We start from the raw sequence: 14205 nt of genomic DNA, 5'->3' as shown, positions 1-14205 counted from the left end.
GAATCCTTGAAGAAACAATTGGACATTCTCACTGGGCTCAAAACTGCTTGCAAGCAACAGCGTGGCAATGGAGCTTCTGGTCAGGACTCCAAGGAGGACGTATCTATATCATGCACCATCTCTTGTGGTATAGAAAAGATAACATCATTTGAAGAATTGGTGAAAACAATATCATTTACTTGTTCCAACCTTGTCTCAACTTAATTCTTACCATTTAATCAAATGAATTGCACAAGTCTAGCTCATAATTAAAAGATTTCACATTTTCTTGTCCTCAGTACAATGCCAAGCAATAGTTTGCGTCTTTTCGCTAAACATGTCTATTGAAAGGTCTGCTTTAGAGAATCTGAACTTAAAATTTGTTTCAAGAGTCATATTCTTTTGAACTTTACTAAACTAGGACCAAGAAAGAGTTGTAGCAGATTGGTCATTGTAATATTGTATCGTAGCACCTACAAGAAATTGAAATAACATAACAAAATAAAATTTTACTACATTGGGGACCATGAACTTTTCCTTATCTCTTGCTTTAATTTAAAATAAGTATATTCAATTGATTATAACCATAAAGTGTAATTTTCCTCCTTTCCCTTGCCTGCAGAGGAGGACTCTGTAAAGGACAGAACAGAAGAAGAGCAGGTGCAAGAAACCAGCTCAGATGACTTGGAAAAAAATGAAGGGCTAGACTCCCCAAGATCAGAAGAGATGGGACAATCAATGGGAATGAAAAGAGAAGAGAACAAACTGAGGACACTCTCCGGTTGTGTTATCAATTGCCAGGGAAAGAACTTAAAGATAAACGTTCCTTTAACAACACCTTCTCGTACCTTTTCTGCTCTTAGTTATCTAGTTTGGCAAGATTTAATTAACCAGTCGTCCAAGAAATGCAACCCTGAAGGAAAGAGACTGCATGTCAACAAAACAAAGTTGCATCATGCGGAGAAGATGATTAAAGGAGCTTTTGTTGAGCTCTATAAAGGACTAAGTTACCTCAAGACTTACAGGTATTGTCATGTTAAAATTTCAAAATTTACTTAACGAAATTAAAGAGAAAAGGACAATTGCATATCATTGAATTTTAGTTTGAGACGGAGAGGCTTACTTGCCTATGATTAATATCTCTTTTCAGGAACTTGAATTTGCTAGCTTTTATAAAGATTTTGAAGAAGTTTGATAAGGTAAGTCAATAGGTCGTAGGCGACCCTTTTTCTTTTATGAAAAGCATCTTTTAATATTGCATTTGGTCTGCATATCTAATGGGAAGGAGATTTTATCGGGTTCTTTTTTTTTTTTTCTCTTGATCTTTAGGTCACTGGAAAGCAAGTTCTTCCCATCTATCTAAAAGTTGTTGAAAGTTCCTATTTTAACAGCTCTGACAAGGTAAATAACTGAATCCTGAAGTAAAATTTTTGCGCCAATTGTGCATAGAAATGTTGCAGGAAAAATCTGCATGAAAATTAAGATAGGATGTATTCTTAGATGTTTTCCACTAGCTATTTCTTGGTCTGATTATCCGCCAACATTGTCTAGTGGCCAGTTGATACTGTGATTCATGCCTGCACCACAACTTTATATCTGTGGAATTTGAACTTAGATATGCTTGTCTGTCACTTTAAATTTTATGCACCCGTTATTTTGCAGATCAGTTAAAAATTTGCTTATTAGTATCATAAATTCACATTTGATAGGTAATGAATTTAGTTGACGAAGTTGAGGAGCTATTTGGTAGACATTTCGCTCAAGAGGACAGAAGAAAGGCCATGAAATATCTTAAACCCCAACAACGTAAATTATCACACAGTGTAACCTTCTTCATTGGTGAGTTTCCTTCGAAAATTTTGGCTAAAAGTAGGTTAGTTTTAAAAAATTACATGATAATATTTCTTTAATGGCCTCCTTTTAGTCAATCATTTTGGTGGAGAGCTTTGTTCTGGTTCACTTTGTGACAAGATATAGGGTTTAAAGAAACAAAAGTATGGACCCATTATGGCCGCTACGCGTTCAAAATTCAAATGAAGGCCAGTGCCTGGTTCACTTTATCTGGGTGGATAATAAAAGCACAGGCCCCATGCCACACCATTATCATATTTGATACAAAATCCACCAGCACAAGTCCTGAACATTAAAAACACTACTAAAGCATAAGTTTCCTTCATGCAATACCACTACTAAAGCATAAAGACAACATCAATTTCCTTCATGCAATATCAGGCTATGTTGCTGGACATCTTTTTAAAAGAGTGAAGTTCCTGTAGCCAACATATGCATATTGGACATATGACTAAGAAATCTTACACTCGATGGCTAAATATACCTCCATTTTTTTTCCCATCCAAAAATTGTGAAATTATGTGATCCAGCATGAAGTATGCAGATATTGCCTTCTATTGCATAATTAATTTTTAGGCGTCAAATTGCACACTAAGGCTTTACCAGACTACCAATATAATTTCATGTTCATTGAATTCTAAAGACAGATGAACATTAATTTTAAATCTTCTCATATTTATCAGGATTGTTCACTGGGTGCTTCATTGCTCTTCTTGCTGGATATGTTATAATGGCTCATATTACTGGGATGTACAGACGACAGGCAGATACAGTCTACATGGAAACTGTCTATCCTGTGCTTAGGCAAGTTGCCCTTAATTTGATCTCAACATAATTGAAATTCCTATGGTGAAAGGCAACTAACAGAAGTATGAAATTTGGCATTTGCAGCATGTTCAGCCTGCTGTTCCTACACTTCTTTCTGTATGGTTGCAACATTTTTATGTGGAGGAAGACTAGGATAAATTATAGCTTTATTTTTGAATTTGCCCCTACCAAGGAGCTTAAGTACAGAGAAGTGTTCTTGATGTGTACCGTGGCGATGACTGCTGTAGTTGGAGTCATGTTTATTCATTTGTCACTTCTTACAAAAGGGTATTCGTATTCCCAAGTTCAAGCCATCCCTGGTCTTCTGTTATTGGTAATTTCTTGATAAAAAAACCTGATGGACTTGGTGCACATAATTTTAATTTAGACATGGACTCATATATATTTCTTTATGAACAGATGCTCCTGTCATTGCTAGTGTGCCCCTTCAACATATGCTACCGGTCTAGTCGTTACCGTTTCCTTTGTGTAATAAGGAGCATCATTTTTTCACCTCTCTATAAGGTAAAAACCATTTCCATAATATTTCATTTGATAGTTTTATAGACTTAACCAAATCATCCGCTTAACTGCATATGTTGATTGTTTCTTCAGGTTGTGATGCTGGACTTCTTCATGGCTGACCAACTCTGTAGTCAGGTAGGTTTGGGTTATTATTGAAGGTTTCTGATAGTATAAAACTCAATAGCTCACTAGATGCCTAAAATTATTGGCTAACTGATGGTACTATTTGTAACTGAACAGGTACCAATGCTTAGGAACCTTGAGTATGTGGCATGTTACTATATAACCGGGAGCTTCAAAACACAGGACTATGGCTACTGCATGAGGGCCAAGCATTACAGTGATCTTGCTTATGCTGTGTCCTTCCTGCCATACTACTGGAGAGCTATGCAGGTATACAATTAAGTTCTAGCTCTTCATCCTTTTCAGCCATGCCTAGAATTCAACTTATTCTTGGTTTCTAATAATTAGATTGTTTAAGATTCAGCATTTCACTTAATTGGGTATGCAGTGTGCCAGGCGATGGTTCGATGAAGGACAGACAAGCCACCTTGTCAATCTAGGCAAGTACGTATCAGCTATGTTAGCAGCAGGAGCCAAAGTGGCCTATGAGAAAGAAAGGAGCGTTGGATGGCTGTGTCTTGTTGTGGTTATGTCAAGTGCTGCGACAGTTTACCAATTGTATTGGGATTTTGTAAAGGATTGGGGTTTGCTCCAAATGAATTCCAAGAACCCTTGGCTAAGGAATGAATTAATGCTTCGTCGAAAGTTCATTTACTACTTCTCCATGGTATATATTCTCCTCTCTCTCGGTACAACAAGAAGCATAGGAATTTAATTGCTTCCCTAGCCAATCTCACTGAAGTGGCAGATCATCTATCCAACTCGATTATATTGGCACCCGCCAAGTTATTCTGTTCTCTGATTTGACAATCAACTTGCATAATTCAATTTAGATTAGTAGGATAAGATGTCAGAATGAGGACAATGAACATATTCCTTACGAAAGGATTGATAATACCTTTTACAATATAGAACAAGATTCCCTACCAATATATCTAGCATAACAATAGACAAGCAAGAATACAGAATTAGACGGTGTCCAAAATCAAGGACACATTGCAGATGCAGTTTCTATTTCATTACAGGCCGTTTCAGTTCCAAAGCAAACTCTGAAAACAAATTTGGATATTTCATGCAGGGATTGAACCTCATCCTCAGGCTTGCTTGGTTACAGACAGTCCTGCATTCAAATTTTGAACATGTTGATTATAGAGTAACTGGGCTATTCTTGGCTGCCCTTGAAGTCATTAGAAGAGGGCAGTGGAATTTTTACAGGTAAACAATAACATGCATCAGTTTCTTCTGTCAATTCTATCAGTGTATATATGTGGCCTTTATTTTCATATCTCGTTTTCATCAGATTTAATAAATGTAGGTCTAATGGGGAATTGTCTCAATGGTCCAGGTTGGAGAATGAGCATCTAAATAATGCTGGTAAGTTTAGAGCTGTTAAAACAGTGCCACTTCCTTTTCATGAAGTGGATGAGGAAGACTGATGCCCATTAGCAGCAGTTGACTGCAGAATTCGATTCGGGATCAATTTCAACCAAAAATTTCCATTAGGCGCTTAACGTCCTCGCACGAGTTGTTGTAACAATACACATCAACTTGATTATTATTGTTCCATGGATATCGGAAAATAAAAGGGTTCATACTTGTATAAAGAATGTTCTTCGAGGATAAGAAGATCATAAGTCCTCGCCTTTTTCAGAATAATCTTGCTAGCTCTGTGTTTGTGTACAGATTCTTGCTCCAGATTAGACCTTGTTAAAGAAAAATAATCTGACAAATCCAATTTGAGTTGATGTTCAACTCCTTATTGCATTGAAATCCCTGCTTCCTGAAGATGTGCTCTAGCAGACTTTTATAACCCACTTCCGCAAAGCAACAACAAATTTGAGACGGTGTAATGACATAGTGAATTCATAGAATTGCAGTTTCCTGCTCTATAAACAATATCATTCTGCAAAACAGCAAAGGAAACTAGTTTTCTTAACCCGTGATGCCACTTGAACGTTGAACTTAATAACAATAATAAAGGTTATTTTTTTTTCTAATTTTTATTTTATTTTTTTATTTTAAAGGTTTTAACGGGATTTAGCTTAGGCAATAATAACCGTAAGTCCACTTGAATTTTCATTGAAAACATCTCCAATGGCTGCATTCACTAATTGCAGTTTCTCTAGCGCCACTTCTCTTTCCAATCCCACGTTCAATATAAAACCTCACCAACCCATCAATTCCCTTTCCTGCACTAACTTCTTCAAACCCATTTCTTCCTCCAATTCCTACCCTAGCTTCTCGCTTCCCAGGTCACTCGTGCAAAACCCTCTCAGAATTCGCAAATTTTCCTCTTTAAAGTTTTACACTTTGCTACTGAACTTTGAAAATAACACCGTTATTAATGTTTTACCAGGCAGAAAACTTCTCGATCAAAATTAGCATTATCGAAACGCGCGTATCGACTAGTGGAGGTCGCTGCTTTGGTGGATGACAATTCTGAGACATACCCAGAAGCTGAACCCAGCTATTCGAATACGGTATATGGTTTTGGCCGCTTGCTCTCAGCTTAATTAGTTTAATTTCGGTGTTTTGTTTTTGATATTTGCTTTTGGTGATTGATATATTATTTTTCAAGGTAAAATACACAAATTTGGGGGCTTTTTATTGGGATGACCAATTGTGCTTAATTTGATAATCAGCAATGCGCTTTCTGTATAATAACAAGTAATCGATAGTTGCAGTTTGGTGCTTCTCAGCATTCTTTTGGGAAGTCCATGGTTTTCCAGTACGCCTTCTTTGGATAGACGACTCCTTTTTTGGTTGTTCTGTTACTAGATTGATTTTATTAAATACTGAAAAAATGAGGTTGCTAAGAAATTCATGGTTTCATGAAAATTTGAAAGCACAATTAACTGCATGACAGCATGAGATACGAGGGATTCTTTTTTTTTTTTTTGAAGAAATTTGAGAGTGACAGAGGTGATACTTGTGTGGAGACCTGAATGTAATGTAAAAGCCATCATTTCATCAATCAAGCCTTTGTTATCCCCAAAGGAATTTTACCCAGCATTTATATTATCCCTTTTCTCAGGGACTTGTTTCACCACACAGTTGCATGGTTTGGTTGCTTCTGGATCCTTAGATGACATCTGACACCAACATATAGGTCATTTAGGTCCTAGAGTTCTCGTTTTATGACACAATAAAAAAATGATATGGTTTGAGATGCTAGAAAGATTATGCAATATTCACTTGCTTGTCGGTTGATGTGTATCTTTTTTTTGTAATTTGCTCCTCTACTTCTATTTTTCTCCATTTCTTCTTCATAGGATGCAACTATTGACATAGAATTGCCAAGAAGGAGCTTGCTTGTGCAATTTACTTGTAATGAATGTGGCGAAAGAACACAGAGGCTCATAAACCGATTAGCCTATGAACGGGGGCTAGTTTATGTTCAGGTATTTATTTGTTGACTGTAATTGATGGAATGTTAGTAATATGTTTCCTGAAGACAGTGAAGCTGTTAAACATTTTTTCTGATACTTTTAAAACTTTTCTTCCTGTATTTTTTAACATAAATAAGATATATAATTTTTAGTTTTTGCTTACAGATGAATTTGTTAATATCCATCATTGCTGGGAAAGTTATAACCTAAGACTTACAATAATTAGCCTTTTGTGTTTTCTATTCGTACTGTCAGCTGGCAAAAGATTTAATATGAATTAATTTAGAATGTGGAGAACTTCAAAGCCATATGAAGCACTGCAAAAGGATGAAAAGGCCACATTTTCATAAGAAAATTTTGTTAGTATTAAATGGGATTGACATTTCTAGGAAATGAAAGTTTAAAATTCAATATGATGATCCTCTTGCTATATTTCTGGCAGTGACTATCAGACTACCATGTGACATATGTTTATCTTTGGACCTAACCGTAGCTGTATTTTTGCATCTCACCCTTTCAAATAATTATAATTTGTGGCATGGTTGACCTAGTTGCTATTATTTGGGAATTTTTCTTCTTATTCTGTTAGGGAAGAACAGTTTCTGTTCCAATTCAATCCAACCGAAATTGATTGATTGTGTTTTGCTTTGTTTGTCATGTCATGTATGCCATTATTAACTAGATCAATAATTGTGTGTAAATGGATATTATTTTCTACCTGAATTATGCTTCAGACCAAATTTATCAGATGATTTTGATATATTTTTACTATGAAATTTGTATATTCTTCTATTAATTTCATTAATATATTGACCAACTTCTCATATTTGAGTAAGTTTTTTGTAGATGCTTGCTAATGCCTAATATCAATGTAGTATTTGGCACCATATATCATGCTGCTAGCTAGAACTTTTCGCAACTTGCTAGTTCCTAAAATATGAATTTGATGCTGCTCCTACAGAATTTGTAACTGGGGATGCACAATTGCGCATCTATTGTTTTGAATAATTACCAAGGAGGAAATTGTAATTGCTTGTGTTGCAAGGTTTTTGTGGTTTTAATAATTTAAAATGAAAATTTCATGTTCATTTGACCACCAAACGATGCTTCTATTAGTGTGCAGGATGTGAGCGGTATCACAAATTAGCTGATAACCTTGGTCTCGTAATTGAGTATAATTTGCTAGAGGACATAACTGCAGAATCAAGTGCAGATCAAGTTTGATAAGTGAATGAATTTCAGTATTTATACAGTTTTCTTCTTTATATAGTTTTCTGTGGTTGTAATTCAAACTTCATCTTTATTACATGCCATCTGTGTAAGAATTGAAAAAATACAAAAATGTTGACAATCCATTGGCATGCCTCTTGCATCATAATCCTATTTATATGAATTTTTAAGTGATTTTTATTTTGTACATATAAAATTATCTTTCTTCATGATATAAAAGGGTGACCCAGAAGCATCCCACACTTGTGGGCGTTGGGGAGGGTTGATATATGCAGCCTTACTCCTGTTTTGCAGAGACTGTTTCCATGGCTCGAACCCATGACCTCTAGGTTACAAGTGGAATAACATTTACACCAAAGTCATCCTTTATCTTCCTTCATGATATGAGATTGCTAAAAACTGTAGCCTGTAACCAGCAGCAGAAAGGCAATAGCTAATGTCCTTGCCCAGATTCCAGACCTTCCTCTCAGCTGATGCAATGCATTTCCTCCATTCTACAAGGCAAAGAAAATGCAAGAAAAGCAATTATTCAAAATAATAAACAAGTATTGTTATAGGAATCTAAATATTAAATTTGCCTGTTGCTTTCTTAGTAATTTAGATGCAAGGGATTGTGTATTGTACCAGATTTGGGGATGGTGCAGGGGCTGTATCCTCAGAGTCTGTCACTGGTGTGGGTGGGGCCGGGGGACTGGGGGGAGTTGGTGCTGGAGCTGGTGAATGATGATGCTTCTTGTGCCTGTGCCTTCTTTTCTTCTTGTGTTTGGATGGAGCTGGTGCGGGTGAAGGCACTAATTCAGGTGTTGGGGCCAGTGGTGGAGGAGCTGGTACTGGGGCTGGTGGAGTCGCTGGTGCTGGTGTTGGTGTTGGTGGTGGTGTTGCTGGTGTCACAGGGGCTGGTGCTGGAGGTGCCTGGGCTGGAGCAGGGGACACCTGTGGTGGTGGTAAAGCAGGTGGTGGCGGCAATGCAGGTGGTTGAACTGGAGTTGCAACAGGAGGAGTTTGAGGTGGTGGAGTTTGAGGAGGTGGGACAGTTGGGCTGATAGCTGGAGCTACTTTAGGAGTTGGTGATGATATAGGAGTGGTTGCAGCTGGAGGTGTTGCTGCACTTACTGGAGATTGTGTTGGTGCAGTTGGTGTAGTTGAAGGTGGAGGTGGAGTTGTAGGTGGAGGTGTAGTAGGCAAAGTCACTGGTGATGCTACCGGTGCTTGAGCATCGGTAATGGTTAACTGGAAGCAGAGGCAAGCCAAGATGAAAGCCAAAAACAAAGAATCCATTTTTGTTGTAATAAGAACAAAACAAATAGTGATTATATAGAGTTGTAGGCAAAAGTAATTGTAGCTGTAGAAAATGTTTGGTAAGGAATTGGAAGGAGAAATGTAGTCTTCATGCGAATGCTACGTTCCTTCTAATGATTTGGAGTGAGCAGGCAAATTAAGCCAAAGCCAGCAGGTAGTGGGCCAGTGCAATCCTGGAATTGATACTGAATCTTTCAAGTGTTGCAAAAGGGGAAAAAGAGTCGTTTCTTCTAGATTTAAAAAAATTGGTATGTAGTCAATAATTATTTATATGATTATTGATGTTGGTGTTTGTGTTATTTAACCCCATGCAAAGATTACATTAAGAGGTGTGGTTTCTTCAAGGTTGGGAGTACTCATAGGCCAACTTGAGATGTAATTTTGGGTTTGTTGGGGATTTTTTCTTCCCAAATATTCATTAATTTCTAGTGGCAAATTAAATGTACCAAAATGGGATGGACAAGAAATGAAAGAGAAGGGTTCCAGATGGCAATGCTGGCTAACCTTTTACCTACTATGAATTGACTAGGATGTTCATCCTAACACAACCTACGCATTGGTAGCCAGTCACTCTCCAAGTTGAAGCCAGAGAAAACAAGGTCAGGAACCCTTTTCTGGTCTTTATTTTCATTTTGACCCCATGCGTGGCAAAAGATGATGCACGAGAAGATCAATTACAGCACGAACAAAGTGATGATGGAAATGGGTTCTTGTAAAATCTTTCATTTAATAAGTTCAGAGTAGTAAAATGACCCAAAAGACAATAAGTCAATAATTATAAACATGTTATTTTCATTTTTGAAATTTTTTTTGTTTGTTGGACCCAATAAAAGATGAGGAACGAGTTTTTGAAATCTCTGAGTCGACTCGCTGAGTTTCTCTACTTCCACTGCGGTTGCATTGACAGAAAAATGGGCTATTGTCTCGAGAGTTTCGGATATTTTGGGCTTTTTGGTGGGTTTAATTAACGAAAGCCCAACTCAGATTGGCAACTAATGGTGATTGGACATTTCTTGAGTTGGCTAGGGTCTCAAATTTCCCAATCTAATATTTCATTTTTATTAGCAAGAATTTCAACTCATAATTTCTCAGATAATTCTAGTATTATTAATTAGTCAATTTTATTGAGCTACAATTTCACTATGTAAAATTACAGAGTTGTATGAATTTTTATTTAATAAATTCTTATTATTAATCTAAGTCAATAAGTGACGTTAAATTCTTATTATTAAATTAATATTGTATTTTTTAATATTAGTTCATGAATTTCTTTTTTCAAAAGTCTTCTACTTTTAACTGAAATAATTTGTAATTGACCAAATTAAAAAAAAGTAATTAAAATAATAATGTATGAAAAAATATATAATTTTAGTATGTAACCGTAAAGATCAGCAAACATCCTTTGTCTTTTTCCCGATGACATGTCATTGTGTCAAATCCGTAAGTTGGATTTTGATTGCGCACTTATGGATTTCTTTTATTAATTATTTATTGTATTTACTATTGCTTTTAGGGTTGAGGAGGTTATTCAATCCTGCCCTCTATTGTGCCCAATCGATGAACTTGTTAAAAATCTCACCAAACGAAAGCATGAATCTTTTCAGGCCGAATATTTGGAATGATGGCTTGGTGGAGCACAAACCAAATGATAACGTCAGTATTTGCCTGTGTTCTTCACCTGAGGGACACAATTGTTAGGTGTTTGATAAGTGAATTTCCATGTTCTAACTGGTTTGATCTTCAGTGGAGCCAATTTAATCTAATATTTTTGTGGCCATGCAGGTGATCCTTCCTGATGGGATCTGGCACTGAGTGTCATGATTTGGCCTATTGAGTGTCATGCTTTTGCGTCAAGAAATATGGTTGTAAAGTTTACCATTGTTGTGCACCGCGAAAGCGTATAAACTACAAAAAAACAAAATAAATATACAAAATACAAATATTTACATGGTTCATCCTCTTAATATATGGTTACATCCAGGGGCATGCTATTTTTCACTATCATCAATAAATAAATAATCATTACAAGCTCAAAATTATGCTGCTCATAAACTCAATTACACCCAAGATAACCCATACAACATTAAACTGCTCATATTAAACATATTAGTTAGTCTCTCTCAGTCTCCTAACCCAATATATTTACTATTACAATACTACACCACAAAGGGTATCTTCAACTATATGGGCAAGAGCCTTCTCATCAATGGACAAAATCTCTTCCTCTTGAATTATATGTCCTTATTCTACCTTAGGCCGAAGCCTCTCTCCACTGCAATGGGTAAAAGCCCCTCATCCGCAGCAATTGACGATGCCCCTCTCTACAATGGGCGATAGCCTCACTCTATGAGCTGAAAGCCAAATAACTATTTTCACCATTCTCCTATTTATAGTGTTAATTTCCTCAATCCTAATATGATTAGGAGTCCTACTCAATTTAAGAATAACACTAAAATAAGAGTTATACTTTATATATGAAATATTCCTCTATCCTATTGAGGAATATTTCTTCCACTCAAATTAGAAAAAGATCTATCTCCAAATTCCATTAGGATTTTGAGTCATAATTTTAACAATTTCCACATTGACTCAAAATTCATCAATCATTGCATACCTCAAATTCTTGGATGTCATCAAATCATCAACTCTCTATGCTTGAATTTGAACCTGAACCCTTCAAATCATCAATTCTTCGATCTTTATCTTGGGTGTAACTTGCTTTATTCATTAAAAAAAATCTTCACGTCATCAACCATCTTGATTTTGCATCAAGAGCTCCACCTAAATTTTATCTCTCCATCACCTTGAACTTGCATATCATTGTTGCATGTGCAACTTTCCACATATCACAATAGCTTCACGTTTAACCAAACTCACCAAGATCATTCCCATGCTCTGATACCAATTTGTTGTGCACTACGGAAGCGTGTAAACTGCAAAGAAACAAAAACAAATATACAAAACACTAATATTTACGTGGTTCACCCTCTCAACATAGCGTTACATCCACGGGCATGCCATTTTTCACTATCATCAATAAATAAATCATCATTATAACCTCAAAATTATGCTACCCATAAACCCAATTACACCCAAGATAACCCATACAATATTAAACTGCTCATAGTAAAATATATTAGTTAGTCTCTCTCAGTCTCTTCTAGACATAACCCAATATATTTACTATTACAATACTACACCACAAAGGGCGTCTTCAAGTATATGGGCAAGATCGCTCTCATCAATGGACAAGAATCCCTTCCTCTTGAATTCTATGTCCTTACTCCACATTAGGCTGAAGTTTCTCTCCCTTGCAATGGGCCAAAGCCCCTCATCAATAGGCAGAGCCAAATCCGCAGCAATTGGCAAGACCCCTCTCTATAATGGGCGACAGCCTCACTCCATGAACTAAAGCCAAATAACCGTTTCCACCATTCTCCTATTTATAATATTAATTCCCTCAATCCTAATCTGATTAGGAGTCTCACTCAATTTAAGAATAACACTAAAATAAGAGTTCTATTTTATATAGGAAATATTCATCTATCCTATTAAGGAATATTTTTCCCACTCAAATTAGAAAAATTAGGAAAAAATCTATCTCCAAATCTCATTAGGATTTTGAGTCATGTCTAAGAAGCCATTTTCACAAGAAACATGGACTTTTTAATGATCAGTGGACATGATCAGATGAGAATATACAATTACATTTCATGTATACCTAAACAGAAGTAAACAAGATTCTGGAAAATTAATTAATTAGTTAGTAGGTTGAAAGTCATTTTCATGTCAATTAATACAAACCACCTAGAATAAATATGATCAAGCTGTGTTAAAGTGGAATGAGGTGTATGTTCAATTTCATTTTACATGCATGGTTCATTGTACAGCTCTCCTTCTCCAATCAAATCCTACTAAGACCAGATCTCTAAATTAAAACACACATACAGAAATAAAGAAAGAACGATTGATAGAAAACATTGGAGGAAAAAGTCAATAGGATCATCCATCACCATTTCTGAAAAGTAAGATCCCCGTAGCCATTTTTGAATCTTGAAATCCCCAAAGATTATATATTCTGACTGGTGACAAAGGAGAAATCAAGTAACGGCTATATTAGGGTATAGACGCTGACCCATTGGCTATGCCTACAGGGCGAGGCCAAGGAAATCAGCAGCGGATTTTGCCATGATATTTGCAAACTCATTAAAACTAATGACACCATCTCCATTTGTATCAGCCTCCCCCATAATCTTGGATAACTCTTGATACGTTAAAGGATGACCCATTTTAGCCATGGATCCTGCAAGCTCAGATGCAGTAATATATCCATTGCCATCGCGGTCAAATGATTGAAAAACCTCCAGCAACTGCTCCTGGTTGATCAAGACTTCTTCATTCATGTCAGGCAATATAGCGGTAACCAATTCATCAAACTCAACATATCCATTGCCATTTCCATCTATCTTTGATAGCAAAACATGGATTTGGTCGCCTGAAGGTTTGAGACCGAGAGAGCGAAGAAGTGCGGCGAGCTCCAGCTGAGTCAGGCTGCCATCAGAATCCATGTCAAAGTGCATGAAGATATCCTTGAGCTGCTTGAGCTGGTCGGGTTGGAGGGTTGCCACCATGGCTGCAGGCAATGGAGATAGGTGAAGGAGAAGAGAACAAAAACCAAGACAAAAAAAAAGAAACTAGCAAAAGAGAGAAAATAATGGTATTTTAGCTGTTTTGGTGTTGGTTTGTTGAAGTTGTGGGACTTATGTTTTGTTGGTTTATCGTTTCTCATGATTTGCAATGGTTCAAATTCAAAACACGTTTCCATTGAAATTTTTATTAATGTATAGTATATATGCCAGTTGCCAAGCTCTAGGGATGTGGGGTTGGGTGCCCTTCACAGTTTACATTTATACCCTAAAGAAACTATATTTGGTTTATCAATGATCAGTTATCTCCAGGAAAATTGATTTCCAACTTGTTGCTTTTCTCTTTGAATCTAGGG

The 14205-nt window shown here is 36.5% G+C and overlaps 4 protein-coding genes across 6 annotated transcripts in view; 2 read left to right on the top strand and 2 right to left on the bottom strand.

Annotated features, from left to right (window-relative positions):
• Positions 1–5156, top strand: part of LOC110639018 (phosphate transporter PHO1 homolog 1) — a 5982-nt gene extending 826 nt beyond the window's left edge. Inside the window, exons 2-14 of one of the 2 annotated variants that reach the window (XM_058139352.1) lie at positions 1–79; positions 602–1004; positions 1130–1178; positions 1309–1380; positions 1689–1818; positions 2514–2634; positions 2722–2971; positions 3058–3162; positions 3253–3297; positions 3403–3555; positions 3674–3952; positions 4364–4500; positions 4631–5156. The exon at positions 1–79 is cut by the window's left edge and continues 174 nt beyond it. In XM_058139352.1, the coding sequence (XP_057995335.1) occupies positions 1–79; positions 602–1004; positions 1130–1178; positions 1309–1380; positions 1689–1818; positions 2514–2634; positions 2722–2971; positions 3058–3162; positions 3253–3297; positions 3403–3555; positions 3674–3952; positions 4364–4500; positions 4631–4721 (1914 nt within the window). In that variant the 3' untranslated portion in view covers positions 4722–5156. Of the gene's footprint in view, positions 128–601; positions 1005–1129; positions 1179–1308; positions 1381–1688; positions 1819–2513; positions 2635–2721; positions 2972–3057; positions 3163–3252; positions 3298–3402; positions 3556–3673; positions 3953–4363; positions 4501–4630 lie in introns of both variants that reach the window. The other variant, XM_021789776.2, reaches the window with a different exon arrangement.
• Positions 5157–5329: 173 nt separating this feature from the next.
• Positions 5330–8078, top strand: LOC110639020 (uncharacterized). 2 transcript variants are annotated; one of them, XM_021789780.2, is made up of 4 exons: positions 5330–5537; positions 5642–5765; positions 6558–6686; positions 7798–8029. In XM_021789780.2, exons 1-4 carry the CDS (start codon positions 5380–5382, stop codon positions 7819–7821), a joined length of 435 nt encoding a protein of 144 aa, XP_021645472.1. In that variant the 5' UTR covers positions 5330–5379; the 3' UTR covers positions 7822–8029. The 2 variants fall into 2 exon arrangements, with proteins under 2 accessions (XP_021645472.1, XP_021645471.1); XM_021789779.2 differs by having other exon boundaries at positions 5331–5537; positions 7791–8078.
• On the bottom strand, positions 7903–9410 carry LOC110639019 (lysine-rich arabinogalactan protein 19). The gene is made up of 2 exons (XM_021789778.2): positions 8529–9410; positions 7903–8398 (listed from the first exon to the last, which is right to left on the bottom strand). Exons 1-2 carry the CDS (start codon positions 9180–9182, stop codon positions 8297–8299), a joined length of 756 nt encoding a protein of 251 aa, XP_021645470.2. The 5' UTR covers positions 9183–9410; the 3' UTR covers positions 7903–8296.
• Positions 9411–13031: 3621 nt separating this feature from the next.
• LOC110639033 (probable calcium-binding protein CML16) lies at positions 13032–13929 on the bottom strand. Its single transcript, XM_021789803.2, has one exon. It carries the CDS (start codon positions 13832–13834, stop codon positions 13352–13354), a length of 483 nt encoding a protein of 160 aa, XP_021645495.1. The 5' UTR covers positions 13835–13929; the 3' UTR covers positions 13032–13351.
• Between the last annotated feature and the right edge of the window lie 276 nt (positions 13930–14205).

Source organism: Hevea brasiliensis, chromosome 17 (genome assembly GCF_030052815.1).
Source record: "Hevea brasiliensis isolate MT/VB/25A 57/8 chromosome 17, ASM3005281v1, whole genome shotgun sequence".
Taxonomy (NCBI): Eukaryota; Viridiplantae; Streptophyta; class Magnoliopsida; order Malpighiales; family Euphorbiaceae; genus Hevea; species Hevea brasiliensis.
Note: the sequence above shows the minus strand (reverse complement) of the source record. Positions and strands in the feature narration are given on the sequence as shown.

Bases quoted from the DNA above. Each gene is read 5' to 3' on its own strand.
- LOC110639020 (XM_021789779.2), top strand. From the start codon at position 5,380: ATGGCTGCATTCACTAATTGCAGTTTCTCTAGCGCCACTTCTCTTTCC. The intron at 5,538-5,641 runs GTCACTCGTGCA...ATGTTTTACCAG, and splicing joins CCTAGCTTCTCGCTTCCCAG to GCAGAAAACTTCTCGATCAA. The intron at 5,766-6,557 runs GTATATGGTTTT...TCTTCTTCATAG, and splicing joins AACCCAGCTATTCGAATACG to GATGCAACTATTGACATAGA.
- LOC110639019 (XM_021789778.2), bottom strand. From the start codon at position 9,182: ATGGATTCTTTGTTTTTGGCTTTCATCTTGGCTTGCCTCTGCTTCCAG. The intron at 8,399-8,528 runs GTACAATACACA...TTTGCCTTGTAG, and splicing joins CTGCACCATCCCCAAATCTG to AATGGAGGAAATGCATTGCA.
- LOC110639033 (XM_021789803.2), bottom strand. From the start codon at position 13,834: ATGGTGGCAACCCTCCAACCCGACCAGCTCAAGCAGCTCAAGGATATC.